General features: G+C 53.3%; 1 protein-coding gene across 5 annotated transcripts in view; it reads left to right on the top strand.

The window, feature by feature from the left end:
• Positions 1–17204, top strand: part of LOC128149893 (phosphofurin acidic cluster sorting protein 1-like) — a 77793-nt gene that overhangs the window by 58124 nt on the left and 2465 nt on the right. For 4 of the 5 annotated variants that reach the window (XM_052805442.1, XM_052805440.1, XM_052805444.1 and 1 more), the window contains 17 exons: positions 4953–5042; positions 5414–5539; positions 5730–5892; positions 6050–6141; positions 7179–7259; positions 8066–8125; positions 8777–8928; positions 13036–13129; positions 13452–13523; positions 13816–13946; positions 14070–14202; positions 14318–14422; positions 15827–15933; positions 16250–16404; positions 16498–16608; positions 16696–16798; positions 17169–17201. In XM_052805442.1, coding sequence (XP_052661402.1) covers positions 4953–5042; positions 5414–5539; positions 5730–5892; positions 6050–6141; positions 7179–7259; positions 8066–8125; positions 8777–8928; positions 13036–13129; positions 13452–13523; positions 13816–13946; positions 14070–14202; positions 14318–14422; positions 15827–15933; positions 16250–16404; positions 16498–16608; positions 16696–16798; positions 17169–17201 — 1808 coding nt within the window. The remainder of the gene's footprint in view (positions 1–4952; positions 5043–5413; positions 5540–5729; positions 5893–6049; positions 6142–7178; positions 7260–8065; positions 8126–8776; positions 8929–13035; positions 13130–13451; positions 13524–13815; positions 13947–14069; positions 14203–14317; positions 14423–15826; positions 15934–16249; positions 16405–16497; positions 16609–16695; positions 16799–17168; positions 17202–17204) is intronic. The other variant, XM_052805441.1, reaches the window with a different exon arrangement.

Raw genomic sequence — 17204 nt, 5'->3', positions numbered from 1 at the left:
GCATGTAATTTGTGGAGGACCTTCAACTTCCCAAGGGAGCAGCTGGGGACTAGTGGAAAAGGGGAGCTATATTTTCATTTCAGTAGTAGCTCTGTTGGGTTAAGGAAGTTGCCTGTCAGGAAGTTGCTGCTCTGAAAGGCAGGTTGCATGGAAACAGAGCTCTGATCCTGCCTGAGTGGGGCTGGCACTAAGACGACAGTCTGCTCTATGAATGTATGTGACCCAAAGGATAGTGTAAGCCTGTCTAGAATATCCGATCTCCTCCTCACAGTGATTGTGCCCTTCTGGTCTTAAAAGGCAGCTTCCGAGTGTGGCATGAGCTGTTACCTGCTCCTTCATCTGAAACTTTGACTGCTGTCAAAGGACTAAGGGAGCTTTCTCTGTCTACAGAACATACCCATTTCCCAGAGGGGATTTGAATATTTAACGTTCAGTGGCTTCCAGTGAGATAAAGTCTGAACTACTGTGAAAAAGGGAACTTGTATCACTTGAATGGTTTTTAAACCCTTATCCCTCATTATTTGCTTTAACAGACTGGAAATGTCATAGAGCATTTCCTTCTGTATATTGTTCAGCATGGTATTAAGAGATTCAGATGTGCCTGGCTCAGCTCTGTAAAGGTGCAGCTATCTGTCTTGGCATTGTAACTGATTATGGTGTGAAGGGAAGCATGGTGCTCCCTCTCAGCAGAGAGACTTACTATAATTCAGAAACACCCACTCTTGAGCTGTGAATAGAGGAAACAATCAAAGAAAGAAGAAAACAAGCCCCAGCACTCCCAGAACTTCCAGCTTCTGTGACAGGTGCTGTGGGAGGGGTGCAGATCCTCCTGCAGCTGCTTGCAGGATGTGGCTGGTGACTCAGGTTCGACCCTTGGTGCTGCTGTAGAGGGATGATGCTGGCAGCCCCTACGTAGCAAACCAGAATGTGTGCTACAGAATAGGCCAGGCTGAGAAGCTCGTTTGCCTCTGCCAGGCCTGCCTGCTGCCCTGGCCCTGCTCCCTGCAGGAACTTGGATTTTTTGCTCCTTCTTGCTATGCATGGAAGGTACATGCAGAGTTTTCTGTCTACACCTCACTCATGCTTTGTTTCTAATCTTTTTGCAACCACTTGCAGGATTTTCCACTCCTGCCTGAGTAATCCCAGCTACCCCCTAAATAACTAAATTTGCTGATGATATTTAATGGGCTATTCTCTCCCAAATGCACCTTTAGCTTGAATTCTGGGTAGTGCTTTGCTGTCTGTCTTGGTCTGGTCTCCCATACTATGTTTGTTCTCCCTCCTTTTCCAGGTTTAGTATGCTCTTCTAGCCTCAACCCTGTGTTTTAAACAAGACCCATCAGGACAGATTTATACCTGAAATTGGGGATTGTACCCTGCAAACCAGACCTGGGCATCATGCGCCTGTGTACAGTAGTGAAAGCTCCTGTATATTTTCAGTCTATTAGCTAGTGAAGATCTGTGACCACAAGCTCTCCCTATTGCTTTTCACTTCCTTGACAGTCTTTGTCATGATCTTCACTGTAACAGTCTGATGTTTAGTTTTCCTGTAGTACTGATGGTGATACTCAACTGTTCTGCTGAGAAATTGGTCTTCCCTGATATTACTCGAATTGCAGAATAGCTGAGCTACATCAAGTGCTCAAGGCCATGTCCAGCTGGGGTTTGAGTTTGTCAAGGGATGGAGAATCGTTGGTCTTTCTGTGTCCTGTCCCAAGGTTTGACTGTACTCATAGAGGAAAAAAAAGAATACCCCAACATCTAATGGTAATTTCCCATGTTCCAGCTCATCCCCCTTGCCTCTCACTCTGTCCCTGTGCACCTCTGAGAGGAGTTCACTTCTGTCTTCTCTGCACCCTCCTGCTAAGTGTCTGTAGGCAGCAATTAAGTACCCCTTCACCCTCTCTTTTACCAGCTGAACAAACCCAGCTTACTCCTCTCCTCGTATGTCCTGTGCTCCAGCCCCTGATCATCCTAATGTCTTCTGCTGGACTTGCTGCACTTTGTCAATGTCTGTTTCATACTGGGGAGCCCAAACTGGCTCTGGAATCCAGTTGTGGTGTCACCAGTGCTGAACAGAGGGGAGGAATCCCTTTTCTCTGCCTGCACATTTGCTGAGGCCAAGATTGGTGTCACCCCAGAATCCCCCCTGGCCCTTTCTGCAGAGCCTGTCCTGCTGCCTGGGGTTCTTCCCAGGCAGCAAAGTTGTGGGATGTCCTAGGGATGGACTTTGCTTTTGCCTTTATTGAACTTCATGAGGTTTGTGTCAACCTTACTGGAAGTCCCAAATTGTTCTTAACTCCCTGTTGCTGACAGGCAGGTAGTAGCCCCCAGGTGCTAGTTTCTAATCTGTTTCGTTGGAGCAATGCTAGTTTCTGCTGGGTTGTGGTTTGCTCCTGAAGGTGATCTAGTGTTTCCTACTGGATATGTGAGTGCCATCCATTTCACGAAACCTAGCATACCTTGCAGGCTGAACTTGAGCTTTAGGTAGTGGCTTTACCTTGCTGAGAGGCCTGTACCTCACTCATTTGTCTAGCCCTTTTTCTACCCCATGTCCGAAGTGCTATGCTCCATGATGCCCTGGGAGCTGGTCCTCTGAGCTTAGACATTATGATCTTTCTCCCTTCATGTGACCCCACAGGCCAGGTATCTCCTAGGGCTTGAGATCAGCCAGGTCACTGCACCCATAAAGAACTGGCCCGGACCTAAAAAGTGCTGCTGTTTAGGGGTCTCTGAGCTCCACTGCTGCTCCCTTCTGCTTGCATTGTGATAATGAGCCAGCCTTTGTCGCAGTCCTTGCAATGCCACGTGGACGTGCACCGGCATTTCACTGAGGGCCAACGCCTAGCGTTGGAGCTGGGTGTGTAACTTCCATAGTGGTAAATGACAGTAACACACAGGACAGCAATGTTTATGAAACCTTCACTCACCGGACGTACCACCCAGGCTGTCCTCACCTTTCCTTTGCTGTAACTCAGTCCCCAGAAATAGCATCTTCAGGAGGAATAATTGCACCACTATGTGTATTTTGATGAAAAAACTTTGGTTTTTGGTGGATAATCTCTGGTGGATTATCTCTCTGCAACAAACAGCAAATGGTAAATGTGCTAAAGTAAATGGTCACTGTTGTAGTGACCACCTATCATCTCTTATTAAAGAAGAGTTCAGGAAGGAAGAGTCAGTGCATTCTTGGCCAGAAAATCTCACAGATGGTGAAGGAGATGAGCTCCACTGCCTCTTTTCAGTTTTAGGAAAAGGTTTCACAGGAAAGCCTCACTCCCAGCACAGTCGCTGGGATCAATGTTGCAGACAGCTCAGACTGGGCCTCTTGAAAACTGAAGACCATTTCACTAGAGCTTGTCTTTGGTCGGTGTCAGTGAGAACTGTAATGCTTCATCATTGCAAAACATGGAGGCCTTTCTTGCCTCCCTTCTCTAGGTTGTTTGGTTTTTTTCCTTGCTAGCATGGGTAACATCAACATGCAAGAGGTGCAAGAAAGGCCTTATATCAGCGCCACCCAGGCTTGCTGGACCCTGCTGGAGTTCCCAAGCAAGCTTCCTTGGTGCTCACTGGGTGTTGAAACATGCCTGTGCCCATTGTCATTGTCTTTGATTGCAGAGGGGATGTAGCTGTGGTCTCCTTTACGGTGCCACCTGCATGCTCCTGTCATGACTTCTGGGGCTGTTGTCCAAGTTGCAGTGGAGATGAAGAGCTGGGGGCTCTAACCTCACCTAACATTAGCCAAAGCTAGGATTTGCCTCAGTTGCTGAAGGGTCTCTGACCATGGCCAACTTAGGATCCTGCTGGCCAAGGCATCTGTCAGGATCAAGCTGGGAAGCGTGTGGAGACGCAGTGAGGTCCTGGGAAGGAAAGGGCAACATATATGAGGTGGGACCTGGTTCCTTTTAACTGCTGTGCCTATTTGGTTAGCTTTGACCCATCTGCTTGCTAGTCCACAGTTTAAATTAAGGAGGGCTCACAAAAGCAATGGTAACTGATTTGCAAGAACACCTGTACTGGCCTATCCTGTTGCCTCCCTAAATCAATGTCTCAGCTTGCTGGCCCATTCATAGGGAGGCAGGAGAGAGTGAGGAACCACCATGGGCTATTTTATGCTTGGAGCTGGTCCCACAGCCCCCCAGGGACACAGCCAGAGGGCAGGGCCTTTTGAGAGGTCTGTGAGTTTTGCCACCCTGCGACCAAGAGAGCCTGGTGCATGCAGACAGCTTTTTTCATCCCTGAAGTCATTCAGTGTCTCTGTCAGCAGCCAAGCCATAGAGATAGTAAAGGTAGGACAGAAGTAAAGGAAAGAGTTGGAGTGGGCACGTGGTTAGAGTGCCTCTCTTACTGCCCTCCTGGGGCAAAAAACCATTTGTATACGTGGAGAGATAAGGACTGCTGCCCAAGGAAAAGACAAGGAGGAGTTTTCTCAGACACAAGCTAGGCAAGTGACATCCTGCCTTGGTCCCAGCAGAGCCATCTTACCAGCTGTGCCTGGGCAGGGGTCTGCACTGGGTCTGTCTGCTGGGGGCAGAGATGTGCTCCAGGACCTGTCCCTTTCCTGGCTAGGCAGTGTGTCGGGACCTTTTCCTTCCCCTGCTGGTGCTGTATGCATGGCTCCCTCTGGCTCTAGCAGTGTCCCCCTCCACAATGTCTGGTGGGCTTCAGGTGCAAGGAGCCAGATTAAGCAGAGCAGGTTTGGGAGGACCAAGTGCTCCCTGGCAGGTGGGCAAGGAGAAGGGGCCTTTGGAAGCTCAGGAGAAACTGCAGGCTTTTGCGAAGCATTGATTGGTGTGTGTGAGGTGGCTCTGCGAGGTGGAACAGAACAGAGTCAAGGCACTGGCTTTTTCCTTGTGGACTGTCAACACCATTGACTTGTGTGTGTGGTACAAGTGGAGTCCATGGCCAAGCTGCTCCAGCTTAGCTGTGTGCGTCTACCAATCTTGTTGTAGGGTTCAAAGCGAGTCCTGAGATCAAATGAATACGTCCTCCCGCCTGGTGGCCTGATGGAGACCGAGCTGGAGCTGACCTTCTCACTGCAGGTACCTTGTGTTGCCTGGTCCCCTGGGCTCCCTGGTGCTCCCCTCACCTGGCATTTCTCTGCAAGCACGGCTTTGGGGGCTCAGTGTGAAGGGGGTAGCCTCTGAGGAGGGGCCTCTTGTGGTTGCCCATGCTCAGATCATAACAGCACAGATTCCTGCTGCTGGCCAGCTGCTCCATTGCTCCAGGGGTTGTTTTGCTGGGCATGGGGATTTGGAGGATGATGTGGCGTGCAGGTGGGCTTTGAGGGGCACCTCAAAGCTCAGCAGGTCAGGTCTTGCTGTACATCAGCACTGAGGAAGAATTTTCTACCTGTGTGTCACGCTGAGCCCTGCCCTCATGCTGCTATCTTCCCTGTGCTTCCCTTCCCCAGTACCCACACTTCCTCAAGAGAGATGGCAACAAACTACAGATCATGCTGCAACGGAGGAAGAGATACAAGAACCGCACGATCCTGGGCTACAAGACCCTTGCAGTGGGCATCATTAATATGGCCGAGGTACAGGGTACTGGGAATAGAGGGGAGCTTTGCACGGCCTCCCTGTGCCAGTGCTGGGAAGGGAGCTGGGCTGGCTGGCAGGCGCTCGGTGCTGTGAGTGCTCTGGCTTGTTGGCTAGCTGTAAGACAGAGGGGGTGGGCTGCCAGCTGCCATTGTGTCACCCTGGCAGGGGGCTTGTCTGTCTGTCTAGGTGATGCAGCACCCGACGGATGGCGGGCAGCTTCTGGGCCTCCACAGCAACATGAAGGATGTGAACATCCGAGTGGCTGAAATCAGCATCTACTCTTTGTCCAGTCAGCCCATTGACCATGAGGATGGGAGCGTCCCCTCAGGTCCTAAAATCAAAGCTTCAGGTGTGTTAGCGCTCATCACAGACTTGAACGCAAGCGTTTGGGACAGGACATGGGTAACGGAGAGTGTCCCCAAGCGCCTGCCAGCAATACCAATCATTTCACTGGGGCCGTGACAGGTGTCATGCTTAGCTGTGGCATCTGCACTGTCTGCTTTCAGATCGCTCCCCAGACATTGATAACTACTCTGAAGAAGAGGATGACAGCTTCTCCTCAGAGCAGGAAGCCAGCGATGATGCTGTGCAGGGTCAGGTAAGGGAGGCCCCGGCAAAGCGGCTTATGTCCTGGTCCCATTTCTGGGGCAAGTCAGGGGTTGAGGGTCTTGATCACCCTGAGCCCTCTCATTTCCCTTATAAACATTTGTCATGGTTTCAGAGGGCAGAGAGCCACAATACCTGACAGCAGGAAGAACTGTGGACTGCTATCAAGTCCATGGTGGGGCAAGGGACTTTGGAGAGCCATAGGTCTCACCCATCTGTTCTTGGGGCTGTCTGGTCTGCAGCATAAAACCCCTGCTGACCCCCTTCCATCTTGCACCACGATTCTCTTCCATCTCCCTGTGATAACAGGCCAGAGATTGCCCTCTCTCAGAGAGAGAACAGAGATTTTAGGAAGAAGTACAGTCTGGGTCTGAAAATAGTTAGAGGTGGCAGACCCATCCCAGCCCTGTGATGAGCTGTGCCACTGCTGTTTGCTGTCCTCTTGTTGTGGTGCCTACACTCAAGGCCAAAAAAGACTTGTGGTAGCGTGCTGATCAAGCACAGGGACAAACCCCTGTTCAGGGTCCTCCACATTACCCGTCCCATCGTGCGGGGTTAACGCATCAGGGCCCCATTTCCCTGGGAGCTGTGTGTATTGTTGAGGCTGATCCCTGGAAGAACACTTTTTGTGAGTGCAGGTGCTGTGCCCTCTGAGCTAACCCTGGAGAGGGGAAAGCAGGAGAACAACACATGGGTCATGGGGAGGCTGGCGAGTGCAGAGAGAAGAGTTTTAGGTTGTAACAAGGACTGTTGCAGAAAGCTACTGTCTCCCCTCTGAATCTTGCTGGTACATGTCCCTCTGGAGGGGCCTGAGGGCAAAGGCGCTGGGGAAGAAGGTCTATTGGGGGACAGTGCTAAGGAGGGAGAAGGAGCTGCATAGAGAGGTGGGAGAAGTGAGAAGCAAAACTCTGGGAGTAGAGTGGACCAAAGCTTTTCAAAATGGGGGGCAAGTGTGGGACGGGAACTTCTAGGAGATGCTGCTCCCTGCACTCTGAGTTGCTCTGATGTGATGTGACCTTTTGCCTGCAGGATCTGTTTGATGAAGAGGATGACTTGAGGAAAACCAAGAAGGCTAGGAGGAAAATGATCCGAACCACATCAATGACCAGAGTAACATCAGCATTTACAATGCGATCAAAGGGATGGAAGGGATTCACTTCCTCCCCTTCCTGCTGGGAGTGAGGAGGGTTTGCGGGGGATGCTGGCACTGGTGCAGAGCAGGGGAGAGAGCCCTCGGCTCTGAGAAGAAGGGGCAAACCTCTTGCCATTAATGAGTTAGCTTGCTGCTCAGAGCTGTACCCCAGCTCACAGTCTGTACTGTGTTTAGCCTGGATTCCTATCAGTGATGATCTATGTACAACACAGTTTTGAGTTGCTGCTGTGACATGGTCTCTTCTCTTTCCCTCTCCGAGGAAGGGGAAGGTTGGCGCAAGGAAGGGTGAACCATTAGCAGCTCCTCTGCCTGTCAGCAGAAGTGGGGAGCTGCCCTGCCAGCCCCCTGCTCTCCAAGCATCTCCTTGTCCCCATCTGTTTCAGCCCTGCAGGTCCCTGGGCACCTTCTTCCTGAGTTTGTTCCCTATCTTTTCTTGCTTGAAGGCAGCATTCCTCAACCAGATGATCTGGGGAGAAAGGGGATATAAATGGAGAGAAAGTGCTATTCCAGCCCATAGCAGAGAGTCTGAGTCCTTGCACCCTCCCTTATGCCCAGATACAGTGGTTTCTTGCGGAGTCCAGATTTAGTCCAAATCCTACAGCAAATTTAAAGAGCAAGGGAGGTAACAGCTGACCTTGGGCCCGTGGACCCAGAAGGGAGCTGATGGCATGTTAAAGAGAGCAACCGTGGCCTGTATGTTAGTCATCTTGGAACATGGTTTGATAGATTTGCTGATCTTTTTTCTTCCTTTGTTTTGTTTTAGCAACCAAACTTCAAGCAGAAATTTGTGGCTTTGCTGAAGAGGTTTAAAGTGACGGAGGAGGTAAGAAGTGGGAAGGCTGTCCCATCTGGTGGTGTCTCCTGCAGATGTGTAGGTGTCAGAGTGCTGGTTCTCACTCACTGGGAGCACAAGGCATGAGATGCAGGTGCTCAGGGGTGTTAACAAAGGCGGTGTGAGACCACTGTGTGGCACAGACTGGGCCTTGGCTTTTCCAAAGCCTTCTACCCCAAGAAGGCAACTCTGAGCCTCATGCTCAAATAAAAAACACCTTCCTGCTGGGGAGAGGGGCCAGGGGAAGAAGGGTGCTGTCATAGACTGGCTCTGCCCCAGGAGCTGGCATTGCAGGGGCAATCCTGTTCACAAATGAGAGCAGGCTAACATCAGCCTGCGGGTAGCTGGCCTTGGCTGGGAGCCTGGACTGAGTGTGCAGCACAGCCCGTGAAGGTCCTCCCAGGTGTCTTAACTCCTAGTAAGTATGAAGGGTGTCTGAGACTGCTTCGGATGTCGTGCTCATGGCACCCTCCTTTGGCCCAATGACAGTGTCACTTGCTTCTTCCACAGCCTGGATTTGGCTCCCTGAGGTGGGAACAGTGCTGTGGTGTGCCTCGTGGCTGGGAGGGAGCTTTTATGTGCCTGGCCTGGGATGCAGGTGACTCCATATCTCTTCATTGCCCTCTGGGCTTGGTCCCACAGGTCCTGGACTCTGACCCTGTAGACCAGACCCAGGAGGTGGAGGAAGACCTGGGCTTGCTCTATGACAGCCTGGAAGAGTGCAACAACAGTGACAGCGGCCCGGAGATTGAGGACAATGAAAGTGTGCACAGCACACCCAAGCCCACGCTGAGGTAAGGGTTGCAGGGAGTCACAGGCCAACAGCGCAGTCTATGGGACCTGGAGAAATGCCCTCTGACACTTTCTGTTGCTTGGGCTAATGCAGGCATTGTCTTGTCTCCACTCCCATCACCATCTTCTATTGGCACCACTGAGCTCCTCAGTTGCATATCCTGTTTAGTAAACTCAAAACTGCCCATTAAAACTGCCTCCCTTCACATTTAGTCTCATTTAATTTCCTGCCAGCTGAGCATCTGATGCTTACTGATCTGCTGGAAAAGTACCTACTTGATCTAAGCCCCCACTGTTCCCAGCTCTCATATCTTTCTGCTGGCAGTCCTGGGCTTCGCAGGGCTCTCCACACTGAAGCATGCCTGTCTTTTGAGCACTTTGTGACTGCATAGGCCAGTCCTTGTGTCCCTGTGAGATCTGCATGCTGCGTTCTGACCCTTTGTGGAGACATGTGACTAGCAACCATCAGTGATATTCCTCACTCCATTCCCCAGGCACCCAGTGGCTTGACTTGCTCTGCCAAGCACTGCTGACTTGGCACAGAGGTCTCCAGTGGACCATGCAGTGAAACCAGGCTTTTCTCCCATGTGATCTGCATTCACCTGGCCTCTCTGCTCATGGCTGTTCTGTTTCCGTGCTGTCCTTTTGTGAGAAAGTTGCCTTTTATTGTCTTTCTACTTGGCTGCCTCACAGTGTGCTGGGTCTCTTCTAGCCAAGCCAAGCTTACTTGTCATTATTATTTCTATAGTTTGGTATTTAAATATAATTTGGGTTAGTTGGAATCCCTGCTGAAGGTACTTAGCAGGGGTAGCAGACTTGGTCTGCCGCAGGCAAACTGTTTGAAATTAAATCTGCTGGATTCAGGAACCCATGGGGCACTGGGGAAGAAACAGGAACATGGTAGCAGTTATGTTTTCCACAAATCCACAAGTCGTTGTGAAGGAGACAGCAGGCATGCGAGCAAGGGGCAGCTGCTTAGGTGGTCTGCTTGGACTCCAAAAGGAGTTTCACGTGGTCTGTCTGATATCAAAGGAAACAAAGGCACTGTGGGAGAAAAAGGAAGGTCTTTTTGTGGTCAGTTAGTGGTTTATGTATGCAAACTATGTAAAACTATGTAAACTGTAAAAGTCTATTGAGAGTATTTAAATATAAGACCCTGCCCTGTTTCTGCAAGTGCCTACTTGCAAACATCTGGTCACTGGGAGAGCATCCTAGAGGAACTGCTGGTTTGTGCTTGCACCTGCCGCTACAGTCTTCCTTGGGTGTTTGCTGCTGTCTCTGGTAGGACAGCCCATTGGGCCCTGGGCTCAATGAATGAAGTGTCCCTAGCTTGGTTTGCTCTCCAGTGCCTCAGTTTCTGGCAGTGCTGAGTGTGTATCCCCTTGAAGTCACATTACTGGGTCTGTACTTTTTCTAAGGAGATGTGAGAGCTGACTGCCAAGGTCTTTAGTGTAGACCGCATGGTTCCAAGGCCCTGCATAGCCTTCTCAGCTGGTGATGACCTTCCAGCCCAGCCTGTAAATTCAAGATGTGATCCTCATGTTGGGTTTATTTATTGTCATAGACAGCCTTGCTAGACACTGTGAAGGTCTGTGTGGAGCAAGGGCATTAAAGTAGCCCTTAAGGGTGAGCAGTGGCTGGTGCACTGGATTGAGCCAGTGGTGTTGGGAACAGATAGCTATTCTTTTGATCAGCTGTGGGGGCCACGCAGCTGTAGGCTGCTCCCGCACTGGGGTGAAACTGGAGCTAGAGCTGAGGCTGTTAGGTAAGACCTCAACAGTCAGAGCCTTTGATTGAAGATCAGAGGTGAAAGAGCAAATGTCTCCATAGGTGACTGGGAAAATGGGTGGGGGAGAGGGGGCTAATTCATTGAAAACAGAAGGAGGCTGTGCAGAAGCGCTGGGATTTACATAAATCTCAACCTGCTGAGACTCAGGCTCAATCATGTCTATAGGAGAGCCTTTAAACTGCGGAACGGGGAAAGCCAAGAGCTGCAGAAGAGCTCTGTGCTCAGTGTGACATATCCTCTAAGGATGAAAGCTTCTGAAATGCAAGTGAGAGGGGACAGAAACAGACACAGCTTCCATGGGGAAGGGGGAGACAGCCCCATTTAAATGAGTTATTGAAAGCCAGACCAAGTGTATACAATCTAGACACATCCAATGTCTAAGAAAAAGGAGGGGATGAAGATACCTTTTTAAGATGCCAGTGGCACCAGGGGTATGTCATGTTCTGGTGGGATTACTGGGACAGTACAGAGGAGTGTGGGAGAGATGCTGATTGGGGAGTGAATTATTAGAAAACGTACATATTTCTCTGGTTTGACTCAAGTTATTAACATAGTCTGTATGGATTGAAATTGCTGGCTGAGAAAAGGCAGGTGTAGAATAATGACTGTACAGGGTGGTGACAATGCCTGAGATCCTGTAGCAGAGATTGGAGGGGTGGAGAGAGCTGAAATATGTTAATAACAGGAGACATCATTTACCTCTCTGTTACCTGGAGAAAATGTCCCACCAGGGCACAATGGCACAATTCCAGCTCTAAACCTGGAGCTTTGGTAAATGAACATGTCGTGAAGCAGCTGGTCATGGAGCCAGTGAGAAGAAAATCAAGCCTTGACTTCCCCCAGCCAGTGTATAAACACTGCTTCTGAATTGCTGCTCTGTGGTGGGGACCATCATTTACTGAGATGAAATGTCCTTGTAGGAGCAGTAAAAGCAAAGAACCTGACACACACTGTTGTGCCTGGCAGCATATTGTGTTGTATACAAATGAGGAAACATGTTAAAAGGACAGTAAAAGGAGCAGCCAGGATGTTCAGAGGTCTGTAGGTATCCTGCAGAAAGCTGCAGATACCTCCAGTTGAGGACAATGGAAAACAATGGAAACTCTAGCAGAGTCCTAACAGAAGAACTGCTCTATATCCTAAGCCTCTGTGGCCATCCCTGGAAACCTGCAATCTGGTATCCCCATCTGCACACCAGGCAAATCAGGAGAAACTTTTCCTGGGAGTTAGTGAGGAAATACATACATACAGCTTAGAGGGAAGCTAGCTCAGATCTCCTGCAGGAAAGTCACACATTGCATATGGGCTGCAGTTGCTGTAAGGGTCCTGGGAAAGCTGACAGGTGAGATCCAGCGATAGACCCTGCTTGTTTCCTAAAGACTGGTCTTTGAGCAGCCCACAGGATGTGGAGAGGGTCCTTGGCAAATAAATAATGGATGGAAAAAGGGGAAACAAAAGTGGAAGCTCACACTGTGGTGGCAGAGCCAGTCCTGCTGCCCCAAGGGAGTTCCTGTGTTGACCATTGTGACTTGGAAACGGGACCTTGGAGTTGCACAGTGCGGCTCTACCAAAACAACAGCTCAGAGACCTAAAAAAAGGCAAATTTAAGTGCTGGGGAACAAAAGAGGATATTGCTGTGCTGCTGTGCTACCTGAGGTGTGGTTCTGTGTGCAATACTGTGGTCTTCAGAGCCTTGGGACAGGGGAAAGCAGAAAGGGAAGGTGGAAGCTGCTGCTGGAAGTGTGCAGCAGCAGCAGTCACAGGCAAGGAGCTCTCCCTGGAAAAGGGGGAGCAGAAGGGAAGGCAGCAGAAATCTGTGGAAGCTGTGGTGGTGCAGAGGGGGCAGAGAGATTCATCAGCATATTGGAGTTGTGGTGTTGACAGAGACCATATACCAGTGAGATGGGACAAGGTGGCAGTTCCTCACCCTGCACTGCAGTGGTGGGGGATCACCTGAGACAGAAATCGCTGCTGGCTAGGAGACAGGGACCCTGCCTCCAACTCACTGGGGTCACAGGTCTAGCCCTGTTGGTCTGGGGTGGCCCCATCCTGTCCCTGCACCCAGCATTGTTGCAGCAGAACATGGTGTGTGGGTCTGGCGGTCTGCTGGCAGGTCTGCATCTAGGCTGTGAGTTGCTTGGACACTTGGGTGTCTGCCCCTGTGTCCCACTGGGGACGTCTCCACAGTGCTTTGTGCTTGGGACAGGCCGGCGGGGGTGTGCTGGGATCATGGTGACTTCGTTCCTCTCTTATTCCTGCCTTTTTCTCTCCCGTCTGTCTGTCTGTCCGTCCGTCCGTTCGTCTGTCTGTTTCTCTGCAGGCGTTTCTTTGAGGGAGTCTCTCATTCTGGTTCCCAGACTGAGATCGGCAGTCTGCACAGCCAGAAAGGGCAGGATCAAGAGTCGGGCAGCCCTGTGAGTTATACCACCACCACCACCACCACCTCTTGCCCCCTTCCCTCCCCAGCCAGCCCAGCATCCCTGCAGTGCCTGCAGCTCCCTCTGAGACCACAGCTCCTGGCAGCACCTGCCTGGGGCTGCTCCTTCCCTTCTTTCCTCTTCTTTTTCCCAGTGCAGGCAGACAGGTAGTGATGGGGGGCATCCTCTGGGGCCGGTCCCAGGGGGACGTAGGGCTCCCCTGTGGGAGCGTGTGCTCTGTGAGGCCAGGCATGGGTCGCTGGCAGCTGCCCCGCTCGGGGTGCTCCATCCTGCTCTGACCCCACTCCATGTCCCCCAGGGCGAGGCAGACAAGCGGAAGCCGGGAGCGCTGCGACCGCAGGAGGAGCCAGGGGTGGAGATCCCTGCAGTGGTGAGTCCAGGCTATGGGATGTGGAATAGGGCTGGAGCTCCCTCAGACCCCACCTTGCTTTCTGGGGTAGTGGGGTTGTCCACCAGCCTGGGAGCAGGGCTGGGGGGGACAAGTAGATTGGGCTGGAGAGCAGGGTTAGGGTCTGCAGAAGATGCAGCCCAGCCCCCTCAAGGCCCTGCAGCCTTGGCTCTCCAGCAGGGCCACCAGCCTTATCCTGGATGGGGGCACCCATGGGTGCAGGGAGCAGGGCAGGGAGAGCGACGTGTGTGACGTGATTGTGTGTGGCCCTCAGGAGCTGGCTGCAGAAGAGCCATGTTCACGGCTGGCCCCCGCAGAGGCTGCAACGAGGGAGGGCAGCGTGGACAGGCTGGCCCAGCTGGGTCCCGGAACCAAAGCCGAGCTCCCCAGTGCCGTGTCCCCCAGGTAAGGTGGGTCTGTGCCCCATGCCAGGGCTGAAAGGGCTCACACTGTCTCTCTGGAGTGAGCAGGGGTTGATGGAGATGGGATTTCCTCAACGGTGTTGCCTCTCCTGCTTCTCGCTCACAGTAAGGCAGAGAGCAAGCAGTTGTGGCGTCCCCGCAGCACCTCTGTGAAGGACCGGCAGAGCTCAAAGGGACAGGGTGGCCGCGCCAGCAGCTTGGACAGCGAGAGCTCTCCAGACTCATGGCACAGCACGCAGGTGAGGCCCTGGAAGCCACCTCACCCAGAGGCTTCTCACTCGAGAGCCCTTCAGCCATGGGCAGAGCAGCCAAGGCAGCTGGTTGGCGTTAACTTTTGTGGTGATGCTGTCATAGGTGCCCCGAAAATCTGTTTATGATCAGCTGAACCAGATCCTGGTCTCAGATGAGCAACTCCCTGAGAGCATTGTGCTGGTGAATGTCGCCGAGTGGCAAGGGCAGGTGAGTAGGCGTGACGGGAGCTGGGTGCATGAGGGGAGCTGTAAGCAGGATCCCAGGGGATTCTCCCAACCACGGCAGGGTGTCCTAAGGAAACTGGCACCAGCTGTGCCCTCCTCTCCCCCGGGTGGCCCTTCCTCTGGGGAGACAGTGCATTTGCACAGTGCTGAGCTGCAGGCACAAGACTCTGGCACGTCTTCTCTGTCACGTGCCACACACCAGCATTGCTGGATCCTCAAAGCACGATGCTCCGAGCAGTCCCAGGAAGGCTGGTTAACGGATTGTACCTTGTGCCCTCACTGCTTGGTCCCGGCTCCCAGTGACTGCACTGGTCAGAGCTTTGTTGGATGCCCTGGCAGAGGTGCCAGACTCCCTCTGCTCTGCCACCAGGCCCTGGGAAGCAGCAGAGGTGCCGTTTCTCACTCAGAGATGGGAGAGCATAGCCCACCGCTCCCAGGGAGCATTAACTGCATTGTCAGAGCTGGGGTCTCTGGGCAGGGAGGCATATGAGGCCTTCCTGCCTCATGCTGATCACCATCGCGTCCATGTGAGGACAGACCTAGCCCCTGACGAGCACCTGCCTCCCCCATGCATGGAGTTGACTGCTGAAGGTGAGCAGGGCCATGTATGTGTGTGCGATCACGCAAACAGCAGTTATATAAAGCACCGGCGAGACCCCTTTGGGATCCTGCAGCTACATCTGACATCTAGAAAGTGCTGGAAAATCAAGGCAGGCTTTGTGGCAGAAGAAAGGGCTTCTCAGTGAGAGGTGGTGGAGTCTTGACCCAAGCTGTGCATTCCTTGGCGTGTTCCTGCTCTAGCTCTTGTCCTGATGGGGAAAAAAGGAGCAATGCCATTTCCAGACACTGCTGTCATGGCATCTTCTAAGCCCCCTTGTCTAGCACGGCTGCCTGTTTTACCACTGTTCAGTTACACGCAGACACCTGAAGAGGCACAGAAGGATTTTGCAGTGCTACAGTGGGAGAGAGCAAGAGAAAGGAATGAGCAGAGGGGGACTGAGCCTAGAGCTGGGCCCCGCCGTGGGACGGCAGGATTTAAATCTGAGGGTCCCTGGACCAAAACCCTGTCTCTCAAGGAGCACAGCCTGGTTCTTGGGACAGAATTGCTCTTGCCGTCGCAGGGTGGTGGCTGCTGTGCTCAAAGGCGAGAGCAGGGGACTGGTGCAGCCAGCCCCCTGGAGCAGAGCTGGGAGGAGCAGGGATGCTCAGGCATGCAGCCAGGGATGACCTGATGGTTTCAGCCTCCCTGCACAGGCGTGGGTGGCGACAGGGGCCCCAGCTCTATTCCAGGAGGCACAGGGGCCAGGGCAGGCATGGGCTGGTGCTGGCCAGCACAGCCATGCCCCCCACCCCAGGGTACCTTAACCCAAGCTCTCTGCATTGGCAGTACGTGAGTGAGCAGCTCCAGGCGCACAAGCAGTTGGTTGTATCCACCTGCTCCGTGGCGGACATCCAGGCAGCCTTCAACACCACTGTCTCCCGCATCCAGCGATAGTGAGTACGGCTTGGGCTCGGCCTGGCGGCTTCCTACGACTGCAGAGAAGGGCTGGGAAGGGCCCTGGCTCCCCCAGGGCTTGTTAGGACCCTTTGGGATTGTGGACACAACTATAGGAGCAGGTGTAGGCCCTGGGGAAAATGGGGGATCCCAGGGCTGGTTGTGCCCACGGCAGCGCTCAGCAAGCTGGAAATGGTCAGCAATGGGTTTCTGATGCTGGGTCGGCTGGCTCGGCAGGGCATGTCCCCTGCCCCCTGACCCACCTGCTGAGCCACCGCGTGTCCCTCAAGGTCTCTTTTTCTCTCCCTTTGGCAGCTGTAACTGTAACTCCCACATGCCTCCCCCGGTGAAGGTGGTGGTGGCGGGCGACCAGAGCTACCTGAGCGTTGTCCTCCGTTTCTTCGTGGAGCAGCTGGCCAGCAAGACACCCGACTGGCTCAACTACCTTCGCTTCCTTCTTGTGCCACTGGGTGAGAGCCACCGCGAGTCAAACCCCAGGGTTGTCCTCTCCCACCACCCCGGGCTCCCCTGCCCGGAGCCAATCTCGCCCTTCTCACCCGCAGGCTCTCACCCTCTGGCCAAGTACCTGGCCTCGGTGGATAACAAATACAGCACTCTCTTCCTGGACACGGCATGGCGGGAGCTGTTCAGCAGGGCTGAGCCACCCATCGCAGGTGAGGAGCGGGGCAGGCTGGGGCCAGCAGCGCCTCGAAGGGGAGCCCAGCTGCCACCAAGGCCCTCACGGCTCTCTGCGCCCGCAGACACTGTGGACATCGCGGGCCGCGTCGCCCAGTTCATCGCCGGAGCCAGCCTCTCTCACCAGCTCCCCATCTCTGAGGCCATGCTGACGTACAAGCAGAAGAGGTGAGCGTGGTCCCGGGGAACCTGTCCTGCCTCGTGCGGCCTCAGTCTGGGCTGTGCCCGGGCCAGGGCTGTGGGAGACGGGGGACAGGCGAGTGATGCCTTGTGCTCTACTCCGCCGGCAAGCAGCGCGGTGCTGAGGGTAGCTGGGGTTCCACAGTGAGAGGCCTGCGGCGCCGTCCCCTGCCACCCCCTGATGCGCTCGGCCCCTCCAGTAGCTGTGGGCTTGACGGCCCCGACAGTGGGGACCGGCTACCAGGGCTGGGCTGGGCTGGGCTGGGGACCGCGAGCCGGCACTGTGCTGCCCAGGGGTTGACGCTCGTGTTTCAGCTGCGCTCTCACCTTTCCCTTCTCTTGGTTTCTGGCACCCAAGGAAGAGAAGTCTCTATTTTGATTTTTATATCAGGTA

Source organism: Harpia harpyja, chromosome 13, assembly GCF_026419915.1.
Source record: "Harpia harpyja isolate bHarHar1 chromosome 13, bHarHar1 primary haplotype, whole genome shotgun sequence".
Classification (NCBI taxonomy): domain Eukaryota; kingdom Metazoa; phylum Chordata; class Aves; order Accipitriformes; family Accipitridae; genus Harpia; species Harpia harpyja.
The sequence above is the reverse complement of the archived record's forward strand: the minus strand, read 5'-3'. Positions and strand labels throughout refer to the sequence as shown.